The 27,163-nt window shown below is 47.2% G+C and overlaps 1 protein-coding gene across 5 annotated transcripts in view; it reads right to left on the reverse strand.

Annotated features, from left to right (window-relative positions):
* SCUBE3 (signal peptide, CUB domain and EGF like domain containing 3) overlaps positions 1-27,163 on the reverse strand; it is a 297,033-nt gene that overhangs the window by 64,707 nt on the left and 205,163 nt on the right. For 3 of the 5 annotated variants that reach the window (XM_030221603.1, XM_030221602.1, XM_030221601.1), the window contains 2 exons: positions 7,162-7,278; positions 3,276-3,398 (listed from right to left, as the gene is read on the reverse strand). In XM_030221603.1, coding sequence (XP_030077463.1) covers positions 3,276-3,398; positions 7,162-7,278 — 240 coding nt within the window. Of the gene's footprint in view, positions 1-3,275; positions 3,399-7,161; positions 7,279-22,096; positions 22,142-27,163 lie in introns of all 5 variants that reach the window. The other 2 variants (XM_030221600.1, XM_030221599.1) reach the window with 1 other exon arrangement.

The raw sequence follows: 27,163 nt of genomic DNA on the forward strand, positions 1-27,163 counted from the left end.
CCTGGCTGAGGTAAGCCACTTTCGCTATTTGACTGAGACTTACAAGTTGTGTTTTGAAGTCTGGCTGGAGCCAGACCTGGGACTTGGAGAAGAACCAAGAACTTACAGGATGTGTTTGGGGCGTGGCAGCTCCACCAGCCACAGACTATGTTTGGGCCTGTCAGCCAGAGGCCTGCTTGAGATTGTATTTATTTATTTAACAAAATTTACAGCCTGTACATCGTAACGGGTTACAACAAAATAAACATAATCATGATCACAAACATTGTTAAAACAAATAGACATTACAACAATATAAAATTCTAAAAAATAAAAAGATAAAAATTAAAATGCAAACTAGTCGTATAACTGAAAAATGTAATCATTGCTGTAACTACATTTAGCTAGTGCAAAACAATCTAAACTCTCTTCTACCCAGAAAAAGCCTTACCAAACAACAAAGTCTTCAACTGTTTCCTAAACAAAGTCAAGGACGAAATTTGACGTAAAGACAGCGGAACAGCATTCCACAATGTGAGGCCAACAACAGAGAAAAACGAGAACGAATCGTTTGCAAACAAACATCACCAAGGGAAGAAACTTGCAACAATACTTGATTTTGAGACCAAACAGGACAATACTCACGCAACCTCTGAGTCCAGGCCAATGGAACATCATCATGTAAAGCTCTAAAAACCAACACCAATAGCTTAAACTCAACCTGCCAAACTATAGGCAACCAATGTAGTTTCTGTAAATGTGGAGTGATATGCTCCAATTTACTAGCCCATTTAATTAGCCTTACTGCACAATTTTGTGCCACTTGCAATGCCGCATTTTGATTATTGCAATGCCACATAACAAGGTATTGCAATAATCAAAATGCGGCAGCATATAACTCTACAGCATTAAACGAAAATTTTGATCAGACAGAAAGTCTCTTAATCTAATAACTAACCGTAACTTAACAAGTGAAGCAACAAATAGTTTAAATGACAATGTAGTATCCAAAATCACTCCCAAACTACGAATAGAAGCAGAGATTAAAGCCAGAGAAAGGATAAGCCTCTCCCAACCTTGCTAACCACGAAATATGAGTTTTGGCTACATTCAACGTTAAACTATTTGCCCGCAGCCAAGTTTGCACAGACTGAAAGTAAGACTCTACCAAACAAACCCCCTCACCCACTGCTACAGCAACAGGAAAATAAAACTGTATATCATCAGAATACAACCGATAGCCAACGCCTAATCCAGCCAAAACCTTTCAAATTGGTGACATAAACAAGTTGAACAACAATGATGACAAACACGAACCCTGTGGAACACCAGCATCAATGTGCATCCAGCACGATTGTGAAGAACGCTGATCCACCTGGAAAGTACACTCACATAAAAAAGATTGAAACCAAGCCAGCACCTTTCCTGTGATTCCAAATGAACGCAATCGGCGTAACAACAAAGTATGATCGATTGTATCAAACACAGCGGCCACATCCAATGATATCAAAAGAAACTGCTCACCCCAATCAAAACCGAGTCGAATATCTTGGGTGCGGAATGGGTGGGACATGGGCATTTTTAAAATCTATGTGCGCTGTTATAGAATACACTCATTTAGGCATCGGCATTTTACACCAGGTTTTACTTGGTGTAACTGCCCGTGACTAAATTTAGTCGCGCAGAAAGGAACTCAGCATACTCTACAAACTGCATGGAAATTTAGGCTTATTCTATAAAGTATGCCTAAATTAAAGTGTACTTTATAGAATGCGCTTAGGCGAATTTCATTTTGGTGCTAAATTTTTAGGCATGATATACAGAATCTAGTCTTAAATGACATTGATGCATACCTAGTACTTCCATGCGTAAATGCCAAAGACTGGCGCCTCTGATGCGCGTAAGTGGTAGCGTTCTGTAACCTACATTTACTAGCAGGCCACCAAGTTATAGAATGAGGGTGATACGCATATATAAAATGCGCACCAAGAGTGGAACCAGTGGATGCGTTATTGGGGGTGGGGAGCGAGGGAGGGGAAGATAGAGTGGGTTCTAGGTAAGAGGAAAGGGGAGGGGTGTGAGGGGAGTTTTATTAGTTGCACCACCAATAGGCTACCCCTCTTCTGGAAGGTGATAGCCCAGTTCTATATAAACTAAAAGTCTCTGTGGCTGCCATAGCTGTGACCTCTATATCTGAGAAGCTCGATGGACAAACTGTAGCTGGACCTAAATTCAGGAATGATCCATTCTAGCACATGCCAGTTCCAGCTTCAGTAACTCTTGTACTAATGGTTCCAGCTCCAAAGACAATCTTTGCATCACGGATCCCCAGTTCTGGGCCCAGAAACACCTGTGCCAATGAGTCCAGCTCCAGAAAGGCTAGTGCCTCCCAGGGGCATAACCAGACCTTGCGGTGGGAGGGTGTCAGAGCCTGAGGTGGGGGACACATTTTAGTCTGTCACCCCGCCGCCGCCTTGCCGCTCCCCCCGCCACCCTGTCGCAAAGTAACTTGGCTGGCAGGGGTCCCTAACCCCCACCAGTTGAAGCCTTCTCCAGTGCCGGTCTCCAGCTCCGCTGCGTTGCCTGCCCTGCTCTCCCTTCCTCCTCACGTCCTACATGCTCGATTTCACTAAAAGGAGCGTGCAGGACGTGAGGGGGAAGAGAGAGCAGGGCAGGCAATGCGCCAGCGCCGGAGACTGGAGCTGGACAAGGCTTCAGCTGGCAGGGGTTGGGGACACCTGCCATCAAAACCAGGGGCCCACAGGAAATTTTTTTTGGGGGGCAGGCCCCCGTGGCCCCATGTAGTTACGCCACTGGTGCCTCCATTCCAGTTCAGGCCAGTGTACTCACAGTGCCAGCATCAGCCGCTCAAAGTGCTGCTGAGAAGTGCCTGCTTTAGCTAACTCAGGGTGGGATCAGGATTTCTTAATCTGGTGGGGCTTGGGGATAGTGTGATGGGCTGCTGGGTATGCCTGAGGCAGAAGTGGAGTGGGACCAGAGGCATAACTAGGTGAGTCGCCAGGGGAACGGCCATTTCCCCAAGCAGACTTCCGAAGGCGCTGGTGCCTAGCTTGGACACACAATCTGTCGCATTTGAAATATGCGCCAACGCCATCAGCAGTCTGATCTCTGCTCTCCCGCGCCCTCAACCTGGCTACGCTTCAGAGTGGGTCCACCCGTGGCTACGCCCTTTGCTGGAGGGCCTTTTTTAAATTTATGCACAAACTCCTTGGCCTGATCTCATAATGCTATGGAATTCTGCTTGCATATCATTCCTTAACCGTGACGGAACGCACCTTGACAGGTTCTCTCATTGATCAGTAGTTTGTATCCTTTCCTGCAGCTGCACTCAAAGCTTCCCACTGTGTTCCTGCAAATGTGATCACATCCACCATTGTTCAGTCGACACTCATCAATATCTGTGGAGGAAAGGAAAGAGTGCCAGGCCCTGTTATCCAAACAGATGAATAAAGATCCTATCAATGGAGATCAATATGACTGGAAACATGCAAAAAATATATATATGCTGAAGGCAAAGAAAATCCTCAACTTATAAAGATACATATAGGTATTTTGAGGCTGACATTTCAAAGGTTTGCCTAGGTAACTTCAGACGTTATTTGCTTTTGAAAACTAATCTCCTCCCCAACTATTTTTATCTGGCCAGCTTGTTGGCTGGATGGAACAGTGGCGTAGCTACGTGGGGCCTGAGGGGGCCGGGGCCTCCGCAGATTCGTCCCCGGACCCCCCTCCCGGCGAACCCGCCCCCGCCGCCGCCTACCTTTACTTTTGCTGGCGGGGGATCCCACTCCCCGCCAGCCGACGTCTCAGTCCTTCCTGCTCTTCAATTTGTTTGCTGACGTCCTGCACATTGTACGTGCAGGACGTCAGACAGTCTGTACGTGCAGGACGTCAGCAAACAAATTGAAGAGCCGGAAGCGACTGAGAAGAAGACGTCGGCTGGTGGGGAGTGGGATCCCCCGCCAGCAAAAGTAAAGGTAGGCTGCAGCGGCGGCGGTTTCGCGGCGGGAGGGGGGCAGCAATGTTGGCCGGGGGGGGGGGGGGGGGGCGCGGGGGGGAGGGCTAAAATGTGCCCCCTCCCCCCGGGCTCTGGACCCCTCCCCCACGGGAGGCTGGCTACGCCCCTGGGATGGAATTTAACTGCCACCTAAGTGACATTACAGGAGGCACTGGCAGGGCCGTGCCAACACGGTAAGCGAGGTAAGCACGGCAGGAGGGCGCCGACCTCTGGGGGGCGCCCCGCCGCGCCATGCTTACCTCGCCCTCCCGCGTCCCAACTGCCCGCCCTCTTCTCCCCCCCAAGATCCCTTTTAAATTTACCTCTGTCCGGCAGCGAAGGTGCGCCACAGCGTCAGTGAAGGAGGCGGCGCTCCCGACGTCTCTACTAGTCTTCCCCCTTCGCTCAGAGTTCCACCTTCTTCTGACGTCAAGGAAATGACGTCAGAAGAAGATGGGACATTGAGCGAAGGGGGAAGACTAGTAGAGAAATCGGGAGCACCGCCTCCTTCACTGACGCTGTGGCGCGCCTTTGCTGGTAAAATTAAAAGGGATCTTGGGGGGGGGGAGAAGAGGGCAGGCAGTTGGGACACGGGAGCGGGAGGGCAGCGATCATATTCACGGAGGGGAGGGGGGGTGCCAACTGTTCGTCTGTGGCGGGGGGGGGCGGCGGCGCCAACTGATCTCCTGCAGGGGGGCGCCACAGACCCTTGGCACGGCCCTGGGCACTGGGGAGGGGGGGAGGAAGGGTGCAGTTTGACTTTAGCTGGACAACAACGATATTCAATGTTGCCCAACTAAATTTTAACAGAATATTCTGGCCATGCCAGGAGGCTGTCCTAGATTTAAGCAGATATCTTTAAGCGCTGCTGAACACTCAGGTAAATTTAATTGGATAAAGGTATCCGCTTAACCCCTCCATTCCCTGGCCTGCTGAACGTTGGCCCGTCTGTGATATTCTGAACTCTGGCTTTCCACCAGAACTATGCGCAATGGTCACTACAAAGATATTGAGGACGAAATAACCATTGGAGATGGGTCCCTCCTGCCTTGGGCCCTGAGTAACTGCATAGTGGCAATATATCCAGTGCCAGTTTTGCCCCCTTCCTGACCCTTCCTCTGCTAGAACACCAGAGATCAGGCAGGTAGACCCAAAGGGATTCTGGGAAGGGGTTGGAAGGATGAAGGGGAGATTAGAAGGGAGGTTTTGAAGATATTAGGGGGTGAGAGGCAGGGGCGTAGCCAGACAACAGATTTTGGGTGGGCCTAGGGAAGAAGTGGGTGGGCACCAATTGTTCTCCCCCCCCCCCCCCCAACCACCACCAAAAAAATATCTCAGCTGGTGGGAAAACGCTTCTTTCCACCTTGGCAGTCTGCAGCAGGCATGTGCTGAAAAGTGAACATGTGGAGGAGTGGCCTAGTGGTTAGGGTGGTGGACTTTGGTCCTGGGGAACTGAGGAACTGAGTTTGATTCCCACTTCAGGCACAGGCAGCTCCTTGTGACTCTGGGCAAGTCACTTAACCCTCCATTGCCACAGGTACAAATAAGCACCTGTATATAATATGTAAGCCGCATTGAACCTGCTATGAGTGGGAAAGCGTGGGGTACAAATGTAATTTTTAAAAAAACATACGCAGGTGCTGGTATCACGGAGAGTAGCGTTTTCGTTACCATCTGGAGGAAGTCTTCAGCTGGCCGCGCTTGGGATCCCACAGCTACCACTAAACGTGTGCTACTGTTGGGTGGGCCTGAGCCCTAAGTGGGTGGGCCCTGGCCCACCCAGGCCCACCTGTGGCTATGCCACTGGTGAGAGGGAAGGGAGATTGGAAGGAGGGATTTCATGATGTTCGGGGGAGGAGGGAGTAACGAGGGTGGGTGGGGGATAGGAAGTGGGAAGGAGGGAAAGGGGTTCAGCACACTAGGCCAGTAGCCAGAAGCTATGCGAGTACCAGCCAATATTCAGTGTCAGCACCCACATAGCTAAACAACCAAAGTTAGGCCTCCTAGTGGAATGGGGCAGGAACAGACCCCCTTCCGCTCCCTCTTCATCTGGCTCTGGGCTCAGAATTGTGGCACTAAACCCCCAGCAGCAGTCTTGTGGTGCTATTGAAAAAAGGGCACACTTTTTCTGAAGCAGCATGAACTCCTTCCAGATAGCATGTGCATGCGCAGTGTTCACTCATGCTTAATGGTTCATGCATGTGCAATGTGCACTATCAGGAAAAGCGTGTAAACTGTTTCAGAAAAAGAGCACACTATTACTGGCAAACAAAAAAAACACACATTTCAGTGGGTTTTTTCCTGCTCATTTTCAGGTTTTAACGACATATAGCGCCTACGTAACCCAGGGGCGTAGCTACGTGGGGCCATGGGGGCCTGGGCCCCCGTAGATTTGGTCCTGGACTCCCCTGCCGACGACCCTCTCGACCCCCCTCCCGCCGCCAACCCTCCCCCGCTGTGGGTACCTTTGCTGGCGGGGGACTCCAACCCCCACCAGCCAAAGTCCTCTTGCTTCCTGCAGAAGGCTTCGTTCTGTTTCTGACGTCCTGCATGTTGTACGTGCAGGACGTCAGACTCACAGAAACAGAATGAAGCCTTGCAGGACATCAGAAACAGAACGAAGCCTTGCGCGGGACGCAAGAGGACCTCGGCTGGCGGGGATTGGGGTCCCTCGCCAGCAAAGGTAGGTGACGACGACGGCAGCGGAGGGTTGGTGGCAGGAGGGGGGTCGAGAGGGTGAAAGTTGGTGGTGGTGGCGGCAGCGCCGCCAACCCCCCCCTCGCCATTGCCGGCCGCCGCTGCCGCCACCACCACCTTCACCCCCCTGCTGACGATCCTCTTGACCCCCCCTCCTGCCGCCAACCCTCCCCCGCCGCTGCCGTCGTCGTCACCTACCTTTGCTGGCGAGGGACCCCAATCCCCGCCAGCCGAGGTCCTCTTGCGTCCCGCGCAAGGCTTCGTTCTGTTTCTGATGTAACCTGATGGTTAATGCAGTGGCCTGGGAATCAGGGGAACCGAGTTTGATTCCCACTCAGGACAAGTCACTTAACCCTCCATTTCCCAGTACCTGTATATAATACGTAAACCGCTTTGATTGTAACCACAGGATATGTGATTGACATTTCCCATGTTAATGGAAACCACAGCCCATCCCTACCATTTACCTTTGCAGGTTTTTCTGTCAGGCTGAAGCATGAATCCCATTGGGCAGCTGCAATGTACTCCTGTGGCAGCATCGTGACACTTGCTGTCACAGCCTCCATTGTTCACTGCACAGGTTTCTACATGGGGGAAAAAGAGAAATAAAACAAACAGATATTAAAAACACAACTCACTTTGCATATTCTAAGCGAGAAATAGTGGAGATCTGCACTATTTTGCTGAGTGATTATGCAGTAAGGCGTGCAAGCTCCATTTCTTCAATCAAATACAATGTTAATGTTAATAAAAGTCTTATTAATCGCTAATTTTCCCAACTGGGTGTGCAATGTAACAAAACAAAGTACAAAGTCATGTATAACCAGCATAAAATACCGCTTCCCGCCTTGTGTGCAGTGCTCCTCGCTCTGAGAAGGCTTCCCCTCTCTTGTTAAAACTTCACTGGCTTCCCATAAACGCAATATGTGCGACTGTTTATGAAATCATATATGGTTTATCACCCTCCTACATGCAACAACTAACTGATTTACCCTCACGTAATACAGTAAAAACATCTAGAGAATATCTCATGCTCCATTATCCAAACTGCAAAGGTCTTTCTTACAGATCAATCCTTGTCGCAGGCTTCACATATCAAACTTTAGAATTCTCTACCCAAGGAATTAAGGTACTTAGAAGATTATCTGAGATTCCATAAATTACTAAAAGCTTTTCTACTAATTACATATCTTATCAAAAGACAATAAACTAATGTTGCCATCTCTCTTACATGTTTCAACATAATCAATACTCTTACCCGGCTTCATGACAAAGTCACAATTATTCCTAACGTTACTTCCTGTTCCGGGGTAGGGGACTGGCAGAGCTGCTCCGTGCATCCCCTTGCTGGGAGGAAAGGTCTGGTGATGCGCTTCAGGGGGTGACTCACCGGGGGTGTGTGTGATGCGTTTTGGGGTAAGGTGATGCACCGGGGGGGGGGGGGGGGGGGGGGGGGGGGGGGGGGTCACAAAGTGGCGACCCGCCCCAAGTGGCAAACAGACTAGGAATGCCACTGCTGTGATCTGCAAGTTAGTTAATGGCACTATAGCAAATTTCAATAAATAAATAAATAAATAAAAATAAGTTACGTGCTTAAATTTTGATTCCTGCCCAGGTCCCGCCCATGCTCTTCCCTTGTCAATGCCTCCTTTACATTTGCACACTAACCCCCAAATTCTGTATATGGAACTCAAAATTTGGGTGCATGTGCAATTTAATTGAATAATGAGCCAACTAGCACCAATAACTGGGCGCTATCAATTATTGGAGCTAATTGGCAACAATTTGAATTTACGCGTGCATCTTCCTAGTTGGGACTCTTTAAAGATGCGAGTGTAAATTTTTCTGCATAGATCCAAAAAGGGGGCAAGGCCATGGGAGGTGTAGGTACTTCTATATCAGATAATCACAAAATAGCAATGATTCTAGACTTGTATGCAGAGGGGTATGGCAGTACCTAATTGGCCCTTAGGCTCAGCTGACAGGCTGCACCAATGAAAGGAATAAAGCCAAAAATGGAAATATATTGTTTATTATAGATATAAAAATAACAATATGGCAAAATGCAAAGCAAGTTACAAAAATAGATGTGTACTACAAAAATCCTGATTACCAATAGATATATTTATTTATTATTTATTATTACATTTGTACCCCGCGCTTTCCCACTCAAAGCAGGCTCAATGCGGCTTACATAATAATATGGATTACAGAGTATTGATAGAGAAAATATAAGTGGATATGTGATGGGTAGATGGGTTCATAGGATTAGTTTGGGTCATTTGGGTAGGCTTGCTTGGGTTTTGATGAGCATGTGCTAAACGCTATGTATATTACACCACTAATATCCTAAGAAGCTTATGAGAAATTACACCTATAATATATCCTGAGAAGATAACACTCTTAGCAGCAATATAAGGCTAACCACAGGTCCTGTTTTAACCAATCAGTGACCTAGCTAACCCCTGAACTATAGGAAGGAATATTTCTGCTTCTCTCACTCTGGGTCCATAGCTTTTGGACTTCCAGTGATGCATCGGATTCCTACATGCGAGTCTATCCCAAGTCCAGGAATAACATCCAAGGTTTTTGCTCTGTACACTGATTACACACTCTTTGGGGAAAACCACAGAGTTGCAGCTGAACTTGACCTTGTCAGCTCTCAGCACAAGGAATCACAGTTCCACTGGTGGTCAGACCAAAAGTCAGTCCCTCTATCTCCTCTCAGAGAGGTGTATACACCAGGCAAATCTTCTTCTCTTCTTCTTCTTCTGATCTTCTCCTCTAAACTTCTGAGTTCTCTCTCATCCCCCATCTTTGGCCCTGTTCTTGGTCAGGTGGCATACGGACCAATCACCAACCGTGTACCTCTGTCCAGCAGATAACCCACGGTCATGACAAAGAGGGCTTGTGAACATCCAGCTAGAATAACTTATCAGTCACAAGCCTGACTGTAGCAAGCTCCTCACCATTGTTCACAGTTGTTACTGAAGACACTGTTCCTGAGAAGTTCACTCCTCCGCATGCTCCCAGGAGGAAAGGTGGATGGCCAGTGCACTTAGACGTATGTCCCTGATGCAGTCAGCAGTACAGCTAATGCAAGAAATAATTTTCCTTTGTAGAAAGCTGGCTTCTGATGTAGAATCCATATTAGTTGGTTCAAGCTTACCAGGAGACAAGATGTCCATCCGTCAGATACACTTGCGGAGACTACCTTGAAACAGCGTGGTAACGTGGTAACATCTTGTCTCCAATACTTGAGAGCTTTACAAAAGTTAAGTACTATCTCTAAATCTTTATATAGATATAGAAGAAAGAATCTGAAGTAACTATATACATAATGGCTGATGTTATATTGCTATAAAATGGTTTTAGCTTAAAAAAAGAAAATAAAGAAAATAATTTGAAAAGAAGCACTTATGAACAAAGTAATTGTAAATATAATAAGGATTGATGAGGACTGCGATACCACACTTGAAAAGTATGCTTGGCTCATTGAATGATTTAGCCAAATAAGGGCGGGTACGCTGAACTGACAGATCCTATTATGATTCCCTGGTTCTATTGATCCCTAGGGTTTAATTGACTGATATATAGAAGCTGAGCGTATCTTGAATCACATAGGAATATATGGGCATCTCTAGCGTTTAGCGCATGCTAAAAATGCTAGCGCACCTTTGTGAATGGTTCACTATTTCTTTTTCAATTTTATGTTTAAATCGCTTTATTAACACTAAAAGTCAACATGTAAGAACAACGGTCAGTACAGCAATAGTAACTTCACACGATCAAACAAGAGAATATGACTTCCCTGTTGGTATACAAATTAATAATACTCCCACTCTCCTCCATTGTCAGTAGCCCTCCCGCTACAAAGAAAAAAAAAGTCCCTTCCAACCCTTCCCCCCATCAACAATCCTTACTCCCCTCCCCCTTCCCCTCCCTTCTACATCAGGCATTGAGTAAACTGCAAACAGGGAAGTTAATTGTTTAGTAGAAGACTCCTAGCCCTAGGAGTTAGAGTGTCCCAAACTGGAGACCAGGTGGCCTGAAAAAGCGGGCCTTGGCCAGTAGTGAGATCCGGTATCCGAAGGCGTATCGTATCATCAGAACTCTCCATTGCTGAAAGAACGGGCTCCTGGGCAAACAACAGTTCTGAAGAATTGCTTTGATGGCAAAGAGGACTAGTCGACGGAGAACGTGGTTGCATCCCCTATTTGTAGATGGGTCTAGAGTGTAGGCGCCAAAGAGCAACAAAGGAGGTGCATGCCCAGAGGCGTATCTGGACTTCGGCAGGAGGGTGGGGCCAGAGCCAGAGCACATTTTAGCCACCTCCCGCCATTGCCGGACCCCCCCCCTCGCCGCCGACCCTCTCCACCCCCTCCCGCCGCCAATCCTCCCCCGCCGCCATCGCCTACCTTTGCTGGCGGGGGACCCCAACTCCCGCCAGCCAAGGTCCTCTCTTCCGTTGCAGCAAAGCTTCCTTCATTTTCAAATTCTGAGTCTGACTTGCAGGACGTCAGACTCAGAACAGGAAGCTTTGCTGCAACAGAAGAGAGGACCTCGGCTGGCGGGGGTTGGGGTCCCCCGCCATCAAAGATAGGCGACGGCGGGTTGGTGGTGGGAGGGGGGTGGAGAGGGTCATCGGCAGGGGGGTCCAGGGCCAAATCTATGGGGGCCCAGACCCCCGTGGCCCCACGCAGATACGCCCTTGCATACCACTGATGTAGACCATGCTGTAACAAACTTTTTAAGGATGGTTTGCCAGAACTGGATGGCAGGACAGGACCAAAACATGTGTCCCAGAGCTGCTTTGGGACTCTGGCACTTAGGGCAGCACCCCATTGAGATGAGTCCAGCCCTATGTGCTCACCTTGTCTGAGCTTGCTTTGCTGTTAAGAATGAAGGACTGCAACTGTTCTCCTGTAAGCGATGTCTGTAATTATGCATTCCAATACTGTGCCAACTGGGCATCATCAATATCTGGGGTCATGTCCAACAGCTATCTATGATGGAATCACAGTGGCACATCAAGTTGGGCTCCGAAGGTAAAACAGCCTGCTATTTTTTATCCTGGCACCTAAATGCAATGGCACATTGTTTGAAGTTGGGTGTACGACCATATGTACACCCAACTTCAAATATGGTCGGAGTCTGGGTGGGGTGTGGGTAGGGCAATAGTTATATATGCATAAATTATAGAATACTATAGTTTATGCAAACTCTTTAACAATCTAGGTATAAGCATTGGCACATGCCCTATGGGTAGAGTAGGTACTCATACCTAACATATACATGCATATATCTATAAACTCCACATAGGCACTCTCGATGCACCTGAACGTAGGCACCTCTTTAAAGAACTATATACAATCACACTTTGCCTCCCCACCTGACGCCTGTAATACTTCATCCTGCTGGGTGAACACAAACATTATGACTTGACGTAGTTCAATGTATATTTTTAAGGCTACCCCATGATGTCAGGGAGGGAGTCTGAGCTGTGGTGAAGAATGAATATGGGGAAGGAGTTAGGAAACAGTAGGAATAATTTTGAAAATAAAGCCACAAAATCTGGTTCTTTCAGGTCAGAGAGCAGCCTACTGGCTTGAGTGACCTACTCTTCCCACTGAAGCTCCAGTGACCTTGGGCAAAGTTATTGTGAGGGTAATTTAGCAGAGCACATCTAGATAGGAAAACAACTATTTAGAAGGTAATTCTGCCTGTTCTGTACAGGAAAGCAGGCACTTACCTTCCTCTACAGAATACCGGCAAAACCAAAATGGAATATGTGTGTAATAAATAATATATAAAATGATATAATAAAAAAATATTAACCACTTTGGTTGAACCACAGAAAGGTGGTATATCAAATCCATGACACTTTAGCTTTGTTTATCATGAAAGACATTTGTTTTTATTTTCATAGATGTTTTATGTATGTTTTTGTCATTTGATTGGAATCGTGTATGTTTTGTTTAACATTAATTATGTATGTGGTATTGTAATCCACTTAATTATAGGCAGAATATACATGCATAAATAAATACGTCCACACATATAAGCTTAGATGTGAGCAATTAAGCCAGCCATAGAGCTGGTGTGTGTGCACCTAAATGCCAGAAATATTTCTGAAACTTATAGCATTCTATAAATTATACGTGTAAGGATGAGTCCAGCCTGTGCTCTGCCCAGACTCCGCCTATGTGTATGCCGACCTGTAAAATATGCACTGCGTAAGATACATAAGTATTTACGGTATAGCACTGGGGGCATAGTTATCAATGTGGGCTACCGTTAAGAAGTTATTTTACTGTTAACCCCAGTTATAGGTCTCATTGCGTAAAATGGGACCTTTCCTAAAATAGCATGAGTTAGTGGTAAAATAACCCATCTTAGTGCAAATCATGTTGCACCTTTATGGACTTGACTGTATAGCTTCTTGATATGGTACACTACATAAAGTGAAATTGGGGTTCACACCAGGGGCGTAGCCAGAGAGCAGATTTTGGGTGGGCCTAGTCAAGAAGTGGGTGGGCACCAAGTGTTCTCCTCCCCCCCCCCCCCCCCCCCAATGTGATGAGGCCAGTATCAGCAGCTTAGGAAGCTTAGACTGCTGAAGTGGAGAGCAGTGTTTTCAACACCATCAGGGGGAGGTCTTCAGCTGGCGAAACTTGGGATCCCCACTAGCTAGCACTAAATATGTGCTGCTGTTGGGTGGGCCTGAGCCCTAAGTGGATGGGCCCCGGCCCACCCAGGCCCACCTGTGGCTACGCCACTGGTTCACACAGATGGGCTATGTCATTTGATGGAGGTAATCAATGACATCTTGCAAGCTGACAGTTTTGGAAATGTGATAATTTTGAATCAGCTACCAAGCAGCCAGGTAACCACACTGCCAGCCACAGGTATAAGTTGAATGCACCACTGACACTACGCCCATGCTGCCAACTGCTTCTCAGAACCCTTCTTTTCTCTTTTACAAAGCTCAAAGACAAAGTCTACAAAAGGAGGTGAATTGCTGTTATTATAGAACTCCAATTACAAGTAAGTAATTTCACTTTCTCTAAAAAGCAGTCGACTGGATTTACACAGGTAATGGATTTCCAAAAACAAAGGATACCTTTCAGAAAGCAAACATCTAAATTTCCACAATTAGAAGGGGGTTTGGTGGGAAGGAGTCATGTACTAAATACTGAACCATGCAAGATATGTTTTGCACACACACACACACACACACACACACACACACACACACACACACACACACACACACACACACACACATTCTCAAAGCAGAAGACAAAATACACACACACACACACACATTCTCAAAGCAGAAGACAAAATTGGGGACCTGATTTTGTTTCAATTAAAGGGTAACAGGGGTATAAAACCCTGTGCTCAATGCAAATCTATGTCTCTGGCTCCATGCCTCCCCAGCTGAATGATCTGCATTTAAAAGGGAAGGCCATTCAGCCCAAAGGCCTAGCCAAATAAAGCCCAAGCAAGTATAGGAGTTAGAGATACCTGGTTACCCTAGTCAGGACCCGAAACCTCCACTCACAGGACAAATCCCTCCTCTCAGTACCCTTCTCCACCACCGCCAACTCCAGGCTCCGCCCATTCTGCCTCGCCTCACCCTATGCTTGGAATAAACTTCCTGAGCCCCTACGCCAAGCCCCCTCCCTACCCATCTTCAAATCCTTGCTCAAAGCCCACCTTTTCAATGTTGCTTTCGGCAACTAACCTCTATACCTTTCAGGAAATCTAGACTGCCCCAATTTGATGACTCCTACTTGACTAACTGTACATTTGTCCTTTAGATTGTAAGCTCTTTGAGCAGGGACTGTCCTTCCATGTTGAATTGTACAGCGCTGCATAACCCTAGTAGCGCTTTAGAAATGTTAAATAGTAGTAGTAGTAGTAGGACAATATAAAAGAAGAAGTCTAGGAGCACTTTCAGTGACAGTAGGGGCCCATAGTATTTACAACCGAGAAAAAAAATTTAGAAGTAAACATTTTAATTTAAAACCATAAAGATTATATCATTTAGTTTGGCTGTTAATGATCAAAGGCAATTTTTTCATTTTCTTATTTAATGCATTTGGCAGAGAACCTATTATAACTGAATATCATTAAAACAGAAAATCATTAAGGGGACCCTGTACTAAAGTGCTTTGAAATCTGGTTTTACTGCTGGATTCTATATAGCACGTGTGGAGGGGCATAAATGAACCGGGACGACCATCTCTAAGGACGTTCCGGCAAAGGGGCAGGGAAACCCGTATTATCGAAACAAGATGGACGTCCATCTTTCGTTTCGATAATACGGTTGGGGTCGCCCAAATCTCAACATTTAGGTCGACCTTAGAGATGGTCGTCCCTGGTTTTTGGCTATAATGGAAACCGAGGACGCCCATCTCAAAAACGACCAAATCCAAGGCATTTGGTCGTGGGAGGAGCCAGCATTCATAGTGCACTGGTCCTTCTCACATGCCAGGACACCAACCGGGCACCCTAGGGGGCACTGCAGTGGACTTCACAAATTGTTCCCAGGTGCATAGCTCCCTTCCCTTGGTTGTTTAGCCCCCCAAATCCCCCCCAAAACCCACTCCCCATAACTCTACACCATTACCATAGCCCTAAGGGGTGAAGGGGGGCACCTATGTGTGGGTACAGTGGGTTTTGTAGGGCTCCCATTTACCACCACAAGTGTAACAGGTAGGGGGGGATGGGCCTGGGTCCACCTGCTTGAAGTGCACTGCACCCACTAAAAACTGCTCCAGGGACTTGCATACTGCTATCAGGGAGCTGGGTATGACATTTGAGGCTGGCATAGAGGATGGTAAAAAAGGTGGTTTTTTTTGGGTGGGAGGGGGTTGGTGACCACTGGGGGAGTAAGGGGAGGTCATCCCTGATTCCCTCCGGTGGTCATTTGGTCAGTTGGGGCTCCTTTTGAAGCTTGGTTGTGAAAAAAAAGGGACCAAGTAAAGCCGGCGAAATGCTTGTCAAGCCTGGCTTTTTTTTCCATTATCAGGTGAAGCCGGCCATCTCGTGAGCACGCCCCCGTCCCGCCCCCGCCCCACCGTCACTACCCTACCGACACACCCCCTTGATGTTTCGCCGGCTCCACAACGGAAAGCAGTTGAACCTAGCCAAGATCGGCTTTCGATTATACCGATTTGGCCGGGTTCAGGAGATCGCCAGCCATCTCCCGATTTGTGTCGGAAGATGGCCGGCGATCACTTTCGAAAATGAGCTGGATAGGGACCCAGGGTAACTGCCCTATTTGCATCCTTCTAAGGCCAGCCCTGGTGCTGGACAATAAAGGGTAAGTAGAGTTGAAAGATGAAGCAGAAAACCTGTAAGCATTAAAATTCTGTATTCCTGCCATGACAGGACGCTAGTGCAATTTACTTAGAAGAGGGGTTACATGATCGAATCACTTAACGCCTTCCAGAATTTAAAGTGATGCTGCACTGCCATTGGGAGTATGCAGGACAAAGAAGCTGGTCTTTGGAACTTACTTAAGGTCTCAGCATTGCTGGCCTAGATACACACAAAAGCAAGGAATAAGAGTGACTCAGAACCTGCAAGGCTTGGCAAACGTAAACTGAATCACACACGCTGAATACAGTTCTCTGTACTAGTCCACAACCTCTGTCTCATTTCCTGCTTACACAGGTTCAACAAATTATAATCAAAGTCACTCACCAAAAGCACGTATTACAAAAATGCCAAAAGCTCAGCTAACCTTTCTCCTCCTTTCACTGATGTCACGCTCACAGTGCCAGGATCTTCAGCCTAACGGAGAGCTGTCTTGCTCTCTCCTCACCATGCTCCGCTCCATCATTTCAAAAGTAAGCCCTTTCCAACAAGCAGTATCTCAAACTCTAAATTTGTCTTGCACTGATAAAAGAGAATGTTTTTCAGTACTACTCCACCACTAACAATATCTCCCAGATTCTATACAGCGTGCCTAGAGATCCGCGCCGAAATCCAAGCGTATTCTATAACAATGCGCGTAACGTAATTGGCTTAACAAGCTAATTGACGTTAACAGCTCTTAACAAGCAATAATAAGCACTAATTGGCAATAATTAGAATATACGCGCATAATTCGCTAAACGCATTCTGTAATGCACTGCGCCTAACTTCTAATGTGTGCAGGCAAAAAGGGGCCTGCTTATGGGCAGAGAAATGGGCATTTCATGGGCATTCTGAAATCTATGTGTTATACACATCTATCTAGTTATACATTATGGCCCAGTGCACCTAAATCTACATGACGGGATTTATACCATGTTTTCGTTGGTATAAATGGAGGCACGTAGTTGTAGGTGCTGAGATATCAACTAAGGTGCAAAGAAGGGCGACGAAAATGATAAAAGGGATGGAACGACTCCCCTAAGAGGAAAGGCCAAGAAGGTTAGGGCTCTTCAGCTTGGAGAAAAGGTGGCTGAGGGGTGATATGATAGAGGTCTACAAGATAATGAGCGGAGTAGAGCGGCAGATGTGAAGTGTTTGTTTACACTTTCAAACAACAACAAAACCAGGGGACACAAGATGAAGCTAGAATATGGTAGATTTAAAACAAATAGGAGAAAGTTTTTCTTTACTCAGTTTGTAGTTGGACTCTGGAACTCATTGCCGGAGAATGTGGTGGCAGCGGCTGGCCTTACGGAGTTTAAGGAGGTTTGGACAGATTCCTGAGTGAAAAGTCCATTAAACATTATTAAAAATCATTTTTTTTTTGGGGGGGGGGGGGGGGGTTGCCAGGTTCTTGAAGCCTGGATTGGCCGTTGTTGGAGACAGGATGCTGGGCTTGATGGACCCTTGGTCTTTTCCCAGTATGGCGGTGCTTATGTGCTTAAGCGTATTCTATATCCCGCACCTAAACCTAGGCATCGCTTACAGAATACGCTTAGTCGGCATTGATTTCTCCGCCAATTGTTTAGATGCCATATGTAGAATCTCCCCTTATATCCCTTCCCATGAAAACAGTAAAAAACTGATATTCTTTGACAGTATTTCCATTTTACGATCTCCTAACTTCCTTTCACTATGTATCTCCATTGTGAGAAAATTATGCGCTCTGTTGAACATATCAAGGACAGAACATTGCTAGACAGGGTACCTCTCCACTCTTGTCTCTCCCTACGCCCCCTCTCGGGTACTCCGTTCTGTAGATAAATCTCTCTTATCTGTCCCCTTCTCCTCTACTGCTAATTCCAGGCTCCGTTCCTTTTATCTTGCTGCACCTCACGCCTGGAATAGACTACCCGAGCCTGTACGTCTAGCCTCGTCTTTGGCTGTTTTCAAATCCAAACTTGAAGCCCACCTCTTTACCACTGCTTTTGACACCTAAGCACTACTCACTTGCCCTGTCCTTTTATCCTCACCTCTTTATTCCCTTACCCTTATTGTTCTGTCTGTTTTACCTGTCTTATCTAGATTGTAAGCTCTTTGAGCAGGGACTGTCTTTTTGTGTATGGTGTACAGCGCTGCGTATGCCTTGTAGCACTATAGCAATGATAAGTAGTAGTAGTAGTAGCTAGACTGGGTTTAGCTGCAGGTTGGACTCTAGGCTTTTCTCAAGATAGAGAATGGGAGACAAACCATGCTGAACTGGACTTCTCTGTGCACCACATCTGGTCTATTGGGATCATGTTAGAGGTAGCTAAATTGAGGGACAAAGACACCCACCAAAGGTGGAGGTACACTCAATCCCTACGAGAATCAGTCAAGCAAGGAAAAGGAGTAGGGCAAGCTGGCTTTTTCAAACACCAAGGGAGACATATATATGGTTCCAAATCTTTATTGAGAAATACCAAAACGGCTCGACACAGCTGCTGTGTTTTGGCACCAGGGCGCCTGCCTCAGGAGTCTGATGGTATGATCAGATGGTATTTTCTGTATTCTGGTTGTTTAGTGTACGAATTTAAAATAGTGTTGAAACGCTAAGAAGCACGATATATTTCAGGTGTCCGCCAAAGGACTACAGCAGCTGTGTCGAGTCGTTTTGGTATTTTCTCAATAAAGATTTGGAACCATATATACGTCTCCCTTGGTGTTTGGAAAAGCCAGCTTGCCCTACTCCTTTTCCTTGCCAGAGGTAGCTAAATTGTCATCCAGCACATACTGAAGAAAAAAATTTCAGGCTAAGGAAGAACACGGTATGACAGACAGTCCCTCTTCCATCCCTCTGCTTTTCCCCTTGCCAGCACCTTCATTCACTGGCTTTGCTTACATTACAACATCTGGAAGAGAACAGAATGCCATTACTGGGCAAGATGCAGACAAAGCATACGTACTATCCCTTAAACCTGCACTCCAACTCATTAGGATCATATGTTTATGTTCATTTGGAGAATTTGCCATATCGCTTTCTCTGGCAAACAGATCAAGGAGGTTCACATATTAAAATTATTTAAAAAAAATTAAAAAGTCCAGAAATATAGAACTCCATAAAAAAATAAGAAAGACTCTCATTCACAAAGAAAACACGTAACTCAGATATTTACAGGATACTGGTCCAAACTAATTAATACCCAGGAGGAAAAACAATATGATACATCAAAAATGGAAAAACAAGAAATTGTGCCTCAATATCAACTATTGTATAATTTTTGTTTTGTTCATGTCAGGACTCAAGACAGCAGCTCAGATCTTCATAGGGATAGCTACAACTTTAGGGGGTCTTTTACTAAGTGGCGATAAGCCCAACGCGAGGTTACCGCTCGCTAATCTGGAACTACCAGTAGCCTGGCGGTAGTTCCCACCTCCACTGCACGCCATTTCCGGCGCTACAAAAATATTTTTTTCTTTTTGTAGTGCAGGTGTTACCCGGTGGTAACCGGTTACGGCCGAGTTAGCACGGGAGCCCTTACCGCCACCTCAATGGGTGGCGGTAAGGGCTCCCCTGTGAAATGGCCGCATGGCAAATGGTTCACTTACCGCTTGGCCATTTCTTAGAAAACAAATGACAACCTTTTTCCCGCTGAGGTAAAAGGGGGCCACGGTATGCATCAAAAGCATGCACTGACACCACCGCAGCAGTGGCGTAGCTACGTGGGGCCACGGGGACCTGGGCCCCCGTAGATTTGGCCCTGGACCCCCCTACCGATGACCCTCTCAACCCCCCTCCCGCCACCAACCCTTCCCCGCCGCCGCCATCGCCGTCGGCTACCTTTGCTGGCAGGGGACCCCAACCCCCGCTAGCCGAGGTCTTCTTCTTCCGGCGCAAGGCTTCGTTCTGTTTCTGTAAGTCTGACATCTTGCACGACATCAGAAACAGAAGGAAGCCTTTTGCGAGAAGAAGAGGACCTCGGCTGGCGGGGGTTGGGGTCCCCCGCCAGCAAAGGTAGGCAAAGGCGGGTTGGCGGCGAGAGGGGGGTCTAGAGGGTTGTCGGCGGGGGGCAAAGTCGGCAATGGCAGGGGAGGGGTCGGCGGCGCCGGGTGGGGGCTAAAATGTGCCCCCTCACCTCGGGCTCTGGACTCCCCTCCCACCGAAGTCTGGCTACGCCCCTGGTACAACGTGCAGGATGTCAGATTCACAGAAACACAACGAAGCCTTGCGCCGGAAGAAGAGGACCTCGGCTGGCGGGGGTTGGGGTCCCCCGCCAGCAAAGGTAGCTGACGGCGGCGGGAGGGGGGTCGAGAGGGTCATCGGTGGGGGGGGGGGTCAAAGTTGGTGGTGGCGGTGGTGGTGCGGGGTGGGGATCAAAAATGGCAGGGGGGGTCGGTTTGCGCGCGGCTATGCCCCTGCACCGCAGGCCTCCTTTTACCACAGCTTAGTAAAACGGGCCCTTATTTTATGGTCGCAGCAAATAGTGAGGCAATACTTCAAAAAAAGACCAAAAAGGTACATCAAGAGTAATTCTCTAACAGGAAAAATCCACCAAGATGGAAGAACGCTGAATTCCCATGAGCTCAAGAAGACAAGGCCAGTGGAAAAACGACCATGAATTTCCGAGGCAGGGACAAGCAGTCTCAAGCTTCTCAAGTTGATTTTATTGATCGTAGACTTGACACAGTTCTGGTGTACTGCTGCAGGCCTGCCTCAAGAGTCTACTGGGTGTGTTTTGGCGTATACTTGAAATGGTATGCCTGATGGATAACCTTCTGATCTATGTTTGAAGTAAAATATGTGTGTCTTTTGGGCGCACAGTGGGCCAGTTTTTGCCGTGTCCTGGAACAAGGGCTGTTTTTTAAGGGGACAAAATAAAAACCAGTGCGCGTCCATTTTCTGCCTGAGTCCTTACCGCCACCTATCTACTTAGCGGTAAGGTCTACTGTGCTACCTGGGTGGTAGGCATGCGACATGCAGCCATTGCTGTTTACCGCCGGGTAAGCGCTATGAGGTAGAAAACAGAAAATATTTTATACTGCATTTTTTCGGCGCACGCCAAATTCAGAATTACCGCCCAGGGCACGCGGTAGCCAGGTGGTATACACCCTACGTGCCTTTGTAAAAGGGCCCCTGTGTGCGCAATTTCTGTTGTGCGCAATTTCTAGGGGCTGCGGCTATGGAAGGGGCATGGCTATGAGTTATGCGACCAACTTACAGAATAGTAGGGTGTAAAGGTTATGCTCCTAAATTTACACTCCTAAAATTTATGCTCCTAAATTACAAGCATACTCTACGCTCCAAAATAGATTATGCTTGTAATTTAGGAGCATAACTTTAGGAGCGTAAATTATGCTGATAAATTAGGCGCATAAATTTTAGAAGCGTAAAATTAGGAGCATAACCTTTATAGAGTAAGGCCCTATGCACTTAACTGCCAACAGCTAGTCGTGAGCACTTAACACCAGGCTTTGACATGGCACAAATGCTTGTGCCTAAGGTTAGGCGTGAAAATGTAAGCAGACGCTAGTATTCTATATCGGCAGTTTCACGCATCATCCCGGTGCCTGATTTACCTCTATGTGTGTGCTAACATATTTTATGAAATACGTGTGTACGCTACGTTGCTGCCATCCTTGCTTCACCCAGACTATGCCCCCAGGAACGCCTATGTGTGACTGTACATCTTGTCCATGTGTGTACATATACACACATATTCCACCATGCATTTTTATAACAACCCCTTTATATGTGCAAAACATGCTGCACACATGGGAAAGACCTCCCTTAACGTGCCGGCTACTCCAACACATTTTGGTAGGTGCTAAACATCTCTGCAGTGAGCAAGGTCAGGGTTCTTGAGAACAGTACTTTGGAAGAAGGCAGAATTTCAGTAACCTTTCAGTCTTCAGAAATGCTTCCTAACTAGAAGTCGCTACAATAATACTTCCATTGCTCCTATTGTCTGGAACGATCACTGTTAGGATAACAAAGCAGGGAAGTTTTCAGAGAAGTGAGGTACGAGGAAAAGGCAAATGTGATTTACTCACTATCTGACAGTGCGAGAGTTGCAGCCTTGTACTCCAGGTATGTCACTACAGATAAACAAAGAAAAAACTTTAAAATAAGAGAAAATTAAGGCAAATTAACTTTGGGATTCCCCTGTCCTCCACAGTAATTACTTCTTACACCATCAGCCCAATAATGCCAGTCCTCTGAGACTGGGACTTGGCAATGAAATCTTGGAGTCCTGGAGGGGCATAATTGAAAGGGACGCCCAAGTTTTCCTGGGGACGTCCGTGCAGGACGGCTCCAGCAAGGAGCGGGGAAACCCGTATTATCGAAACAAGATGGGCGTCCATCTTTTGTTTCGACAATACGGTCGGGGACGCCTAAATCAGCAAATTTAGGTCGACCTTAGAGATGGTCGTCCCCAGGACTTGGTCGTTTCTGATTTTCAGCGATAAAGGAAAGCGAGGACGCCCATCTCAGAAACGACCAAATCCAAGCTATTTGGTCGTGGGAGGAGCCAGCATTCATAGTGCACTGGTCCCCTTGACATGCCAGGACACCAACTGGGCACCCTAGGGGGCACTGAAGTGGACTTCACAAATTGCTCCCAGGTACATAGCTCCCTTACCTTCAGCCAGATGCACTAACTGAATGGAAAAAGCCCTTCCCTTACTGATCCCTTAGAGATTCAGAAAGGAACGGGCAGGCATGAAGGAAATCGCATGCAAATGAGCTGCATCTTTTTTATTTTTTCAGAGTGTGGGTGAAGGACGTCCTTTGCTATGCCAACGTCCCTGTGACAGCAGTTGAGGATGTCCAAAATGTGGATGTTTCTGTGAGAAGGGCATCTATGCCTTTGGATCACACGTAGCAGCAGTGGGATTTGAACTGGCCACCTCTGGCTTGCAAGACCAGTGCTCTAACCACTAGGCCACTCCTCCACTCCACTCCCTTGAAATTTGGCCATCCCTGTGGGGAGGGGGGGGCAGTTCAGGACATCCACGCTTTCGCTATGCCTCCGCTGACACACACATACCTCCCCCCTCCAGGGACCTGCATACTGCTGCGATGGACCTGAGTATGACATTCATAGGAGCCAACTTTTCAAAATTATTGGGGGTGCTAAGCCCAATGAAAATGACCCCTCCCTGGACACATACAAGGAATTTTCTCAATATTGGGGGTGCTCAAGCACCCACCGCATCCACAGAGTCGGCTCCAATGATGACATTTCAGGCTGGCAAAAAAAGTTTTTTTTTTCAGGGTGAGAGGGGGTTAGTGACCACTGGGGAAGTCAGGGGAGGTCATTCCCGATTCCCTCCGGTGGTCATCTGGTCAGTTCGGGCATCTTTTTGAGGCTTGGTGGTAAGAAAAAATGGACCAAGTAAAGTCGCCCAAGTGCTCCTCAGGGATGCCCTTCTTTTTTCCATTATCGCTCGAGGACGCCCATCTGTTAGGCACGCCCAAGTTCCGCCTTCGCTACGCCTCCGGCACGACCCCGGGAACTTTGGTCGTCTCTGTGATGGGAAGCAGTTGGGGAGGCCCAAAATCGGCTTTCTATTATGCTGATTTGGGCGACCCTGAGAGAAGGACGCCCATTTCCCGATTTGTGTCGAAAGATGGGCGCCCTTCTCTTTCGAAAATAAGCCTGCTGGTGTCCTGCACTAGTACAGATCCCACTCATGTGAAGGTAAAGCTACCTGACCTGTTTGCACAAGGCACCCGCTCCAATCAAGGGTGCCAGTCTACAAGCTTCACCTTTAAGACAGGTGTTCAACCGCAAAAGTCACTTTGTAAATAAAGGGGCCCTTTTACTAAGCCACGTAAGCGTCTAGACGCGCCCAACATGCGCCAAAATGCAGTTACTGCCAGTCTACCGCATGGCTCTTGCAGTAATTTCATTTTTGGTGCACATCTGATACGCGCGTCTGAAAAATATTTTTTATTTTCGGGCGCACGTAACGGATGCGTGCCAAGTGGCATTTGGCGCGTGCAGGTCATTACCGCCCGGTTACCATGTGAGTCTTTACCCATCAGGTCAATGGCTGGTGGTAAGGTCTCAGACCCAAAATGGACGCGTGGCAATTTTCATTTTGCCACACGTCCATTTTCGGACAAAAAATAAAAGGTCTTTTTACAGGTGCGCTAAAAAATGGATCGGTGCACACCCAAACTCCGTGCCTATACTACCGCAAGCCATTTTTCAACATGCCTCAGTAAAAGGACCCCAAAGAGCAGGGGCGTAGCCAGACACCCAATTTTGGGTGGGCCTGGGCCCAAGATGGGTGGGCAGAAGAACCCCACCCAGTCCTACAGGTGATTTGGCCTCTCCTTCTCTCGTCTGCGTGCCATATGGTCTCAAACATCCCTCCTCTCCCGCATACCATTTAAATAGCAGATTTTCACTGGCAGTGAGAAGCAACTAATACACACTGCTCATGTTGGCTGCACGGCCTTCCCACCGCTGCAACTTCCTGTTTCCGCATAGGCGTGAATACGTCAGAGAAAAGGCTATGAGGGCCGGTGTGAGCAGTATGTATCAGTCGCTGCTTGCTGCAGGTGAAGATCTGCTATTTACAAGGTATGCAGGAGGGACAGTTGTTGGGAGTTTTCAGCTAGTGGGGCTTCGGAATCCCTGCCAACCACATCATAGATGTGCTGCTACTGGGTGGGCCTGAATCCAAAGTGGGTGGGCCTAGGCCCACCCAGGCCCACCCTTGGCTACGCCACTACCAAAGAGACTTCCATGTGTTTTCAGGTTATTTATGCAGTTGCCTAATAAAAATCATGTTTCACACACTCTATTACTATAAAACAAAGGATTGAGACTTTCAGTATAGCTCTGTTTTTACAGCTGGCCTCATCAGATCCATTCACCTTTGTATCCCACCACAATGACTATTATCACTAGAATGTCATTTCAATGGAAGTTGCATAATAACATGGGCTATGAAAAATGTTTTATTAAGTCTCACCTGAAGTGGTGATCCTACCCCTCTGTTCTGCTCTCCTTCTCCTCTTTCTTCCTGCAGAAGGAAGGGGGTTTAAAGGGAGTGCTTTTCTGCCCCTGAAGGACTGATTCCACCCCCTCCCTTCTGTTCTCATCCTCTTTCCACCCCCAGTAAGTGCTCCTCTGTGGGTTGATCAGTTTGGGGAAACAATCTGTCTAAAACCTTCAGAAATCTTCCAATGCATTTGCCTTTGTGATATACTTGGAAATCCACCAGCCTCAGATTTCAAAGGATTTGGAATCAGAATGTCTTCATTTCAGTTATCAATATGAGAAGATTCAGTCTAAAAACAGAGATACTTATTCAAATAATTAAAGCACCATAAAATCAGGCTTTCAAGTTATCTGGACATCATAGCTAACAAAATTATGAGGCAATCTTACCTTATTTTCTAACTCCTCTTACTCTCTTACCTATCTACTGTATATATTCCATCTTTGCTTACATCCTACATTGGCAATAGAAATGTTCTATTACGTATTGTGTTGACATTGTAAGCAGTATACTATCACGCTTATTTTCGAAAGAGAAGGATGCCCATCTTTCGACACAAATCAGGAGATGGGCGTCCTTCTCCCAGGGGCGCCCAAATCGGCATAATCGAAGCTGATTTTGGGCGTCCTCAACTGCTTTCTGTCGTGGGGATGACCAAGGTTCCCAGGGGCGTGTCGGAAGCACAGCGAAGGCGGGACTGGGGTGTGGTTAAGAGATGGGCGTCCTCGGACGATAATGGAAAAAAGAAGGGCGTCCCCGATGAGCATGTGGCCGACTTTACTTGGTCTATTTTTTTTTGCGCCCAAGCCTCAAAAAGGTGCCCGACCTGAACAGATGACCACCGAAGGGAATCGGGGATGACCTCTCCTTACTCCCCCCGTGGTCACTAACCCCATCCCACCATAAAAAACAAGTTTAAAAATACTTTTTTGCCAGCCTCTATGCCAGCCTCAAATGCCATACTCAGGTCCATCGCAGCAGTATACAGGTCCCTGGAGCAGTTGTAGTGGGTGCAGTGTACTTCAGGCAGGCAGACCTGGGGGGGTTGGGGGGCTCAGCACCCAAGGTAAGGGAGCTATGCACCTGGAAGCAATTTGTGAAGTCCACTGCAGGGCCCCCTAGGGTGCCCTGTTGGTGTCCTGGCATGTGACGGGGACCAGTGCACTACAAATGCTGGCTCCTCCCACGACCAAAAGGCTTGGATTTGGATGTTTTTGAGATAGACGTCTTTGGTTTCCATTATTGCCGAAAACCGAGGCCGCCCATCTCTAAGGTTGACCATCTTTAAGGTCAACCTAAATGTTGAGATTTGGCTGTCCCTGACCATATTATCAAAATGAAAGATGGATGCCCATCTTGTTTTGGGCGCCCTTAGAGATGGTCGTCCCCATTTGATTATGCCCCTCCACGCCATACTTTGTATTGTTGTTCGAATATTTTTACTGCTGTAATTGTCTATTGCTCATGTTTGATTTATTCTTACTGTACACCGCCTTGAGTGAATTCCTTCAAAAAGGCGGTAAAGAAATCCTAATAATAAATAAATAAATAAATCTTATAAACCGGCATCTAGAGGTAAGCGACACTTAAGCATGTCAAAAGTGCCACTTATTGAGACGCATCTATTTGTACTAGGCACTATTATAGAGCCATAGAGCCTAACTGCAAGGGAGGAGGGCTACATGTGGGTGGAGCATGGGCAGGCCGTGGGTGTGTCTCCTAGTTATGCACATAGTTTGTGGAAAACTAGAAATTATGTGCATCAATTAACATACTGAGGCACCGCAGCTGATTTCTGCCATGAACATGGCATAAGAGGGTGCACCTACGCATGGGCATGTCAGTGCTGACTTATGCTAGTATTCTATAATGGATTCTTGGCGCCAAGGTGCCGTTAATAGAATTGGCAGTAAGGGGTGAATTCTATATATGGTGCCGAAAAAAAAAACCAGTGCTGAAAAAAAAGCAATATTCTATAAGCCACGCTTAACGCTAGGCGTAGTTTATAGAATAGCGCTTACGACCGGGAATTGTGCCTAACTTTAGGCACAGCCATTTGCACCAACTGAAATGTGATGCAAATGTATGCGCCTCCATTAG

This window comes from Microcaecilia unicolor, chromosome 12 (genome assembly GCF_901765095.1).
Source record: "Microcaecilia unicolor chromosome 12, aMicUni1.1, whole genome shotgun sequence".
Classification (NCBI taxonomy): domain Eukaryota; kingdom Metazoa; phylum Chordata; class Amphibia; order Gymnophiona; family Siphonopidae; genus Microcaecilia; species Microcaecilia unicolor.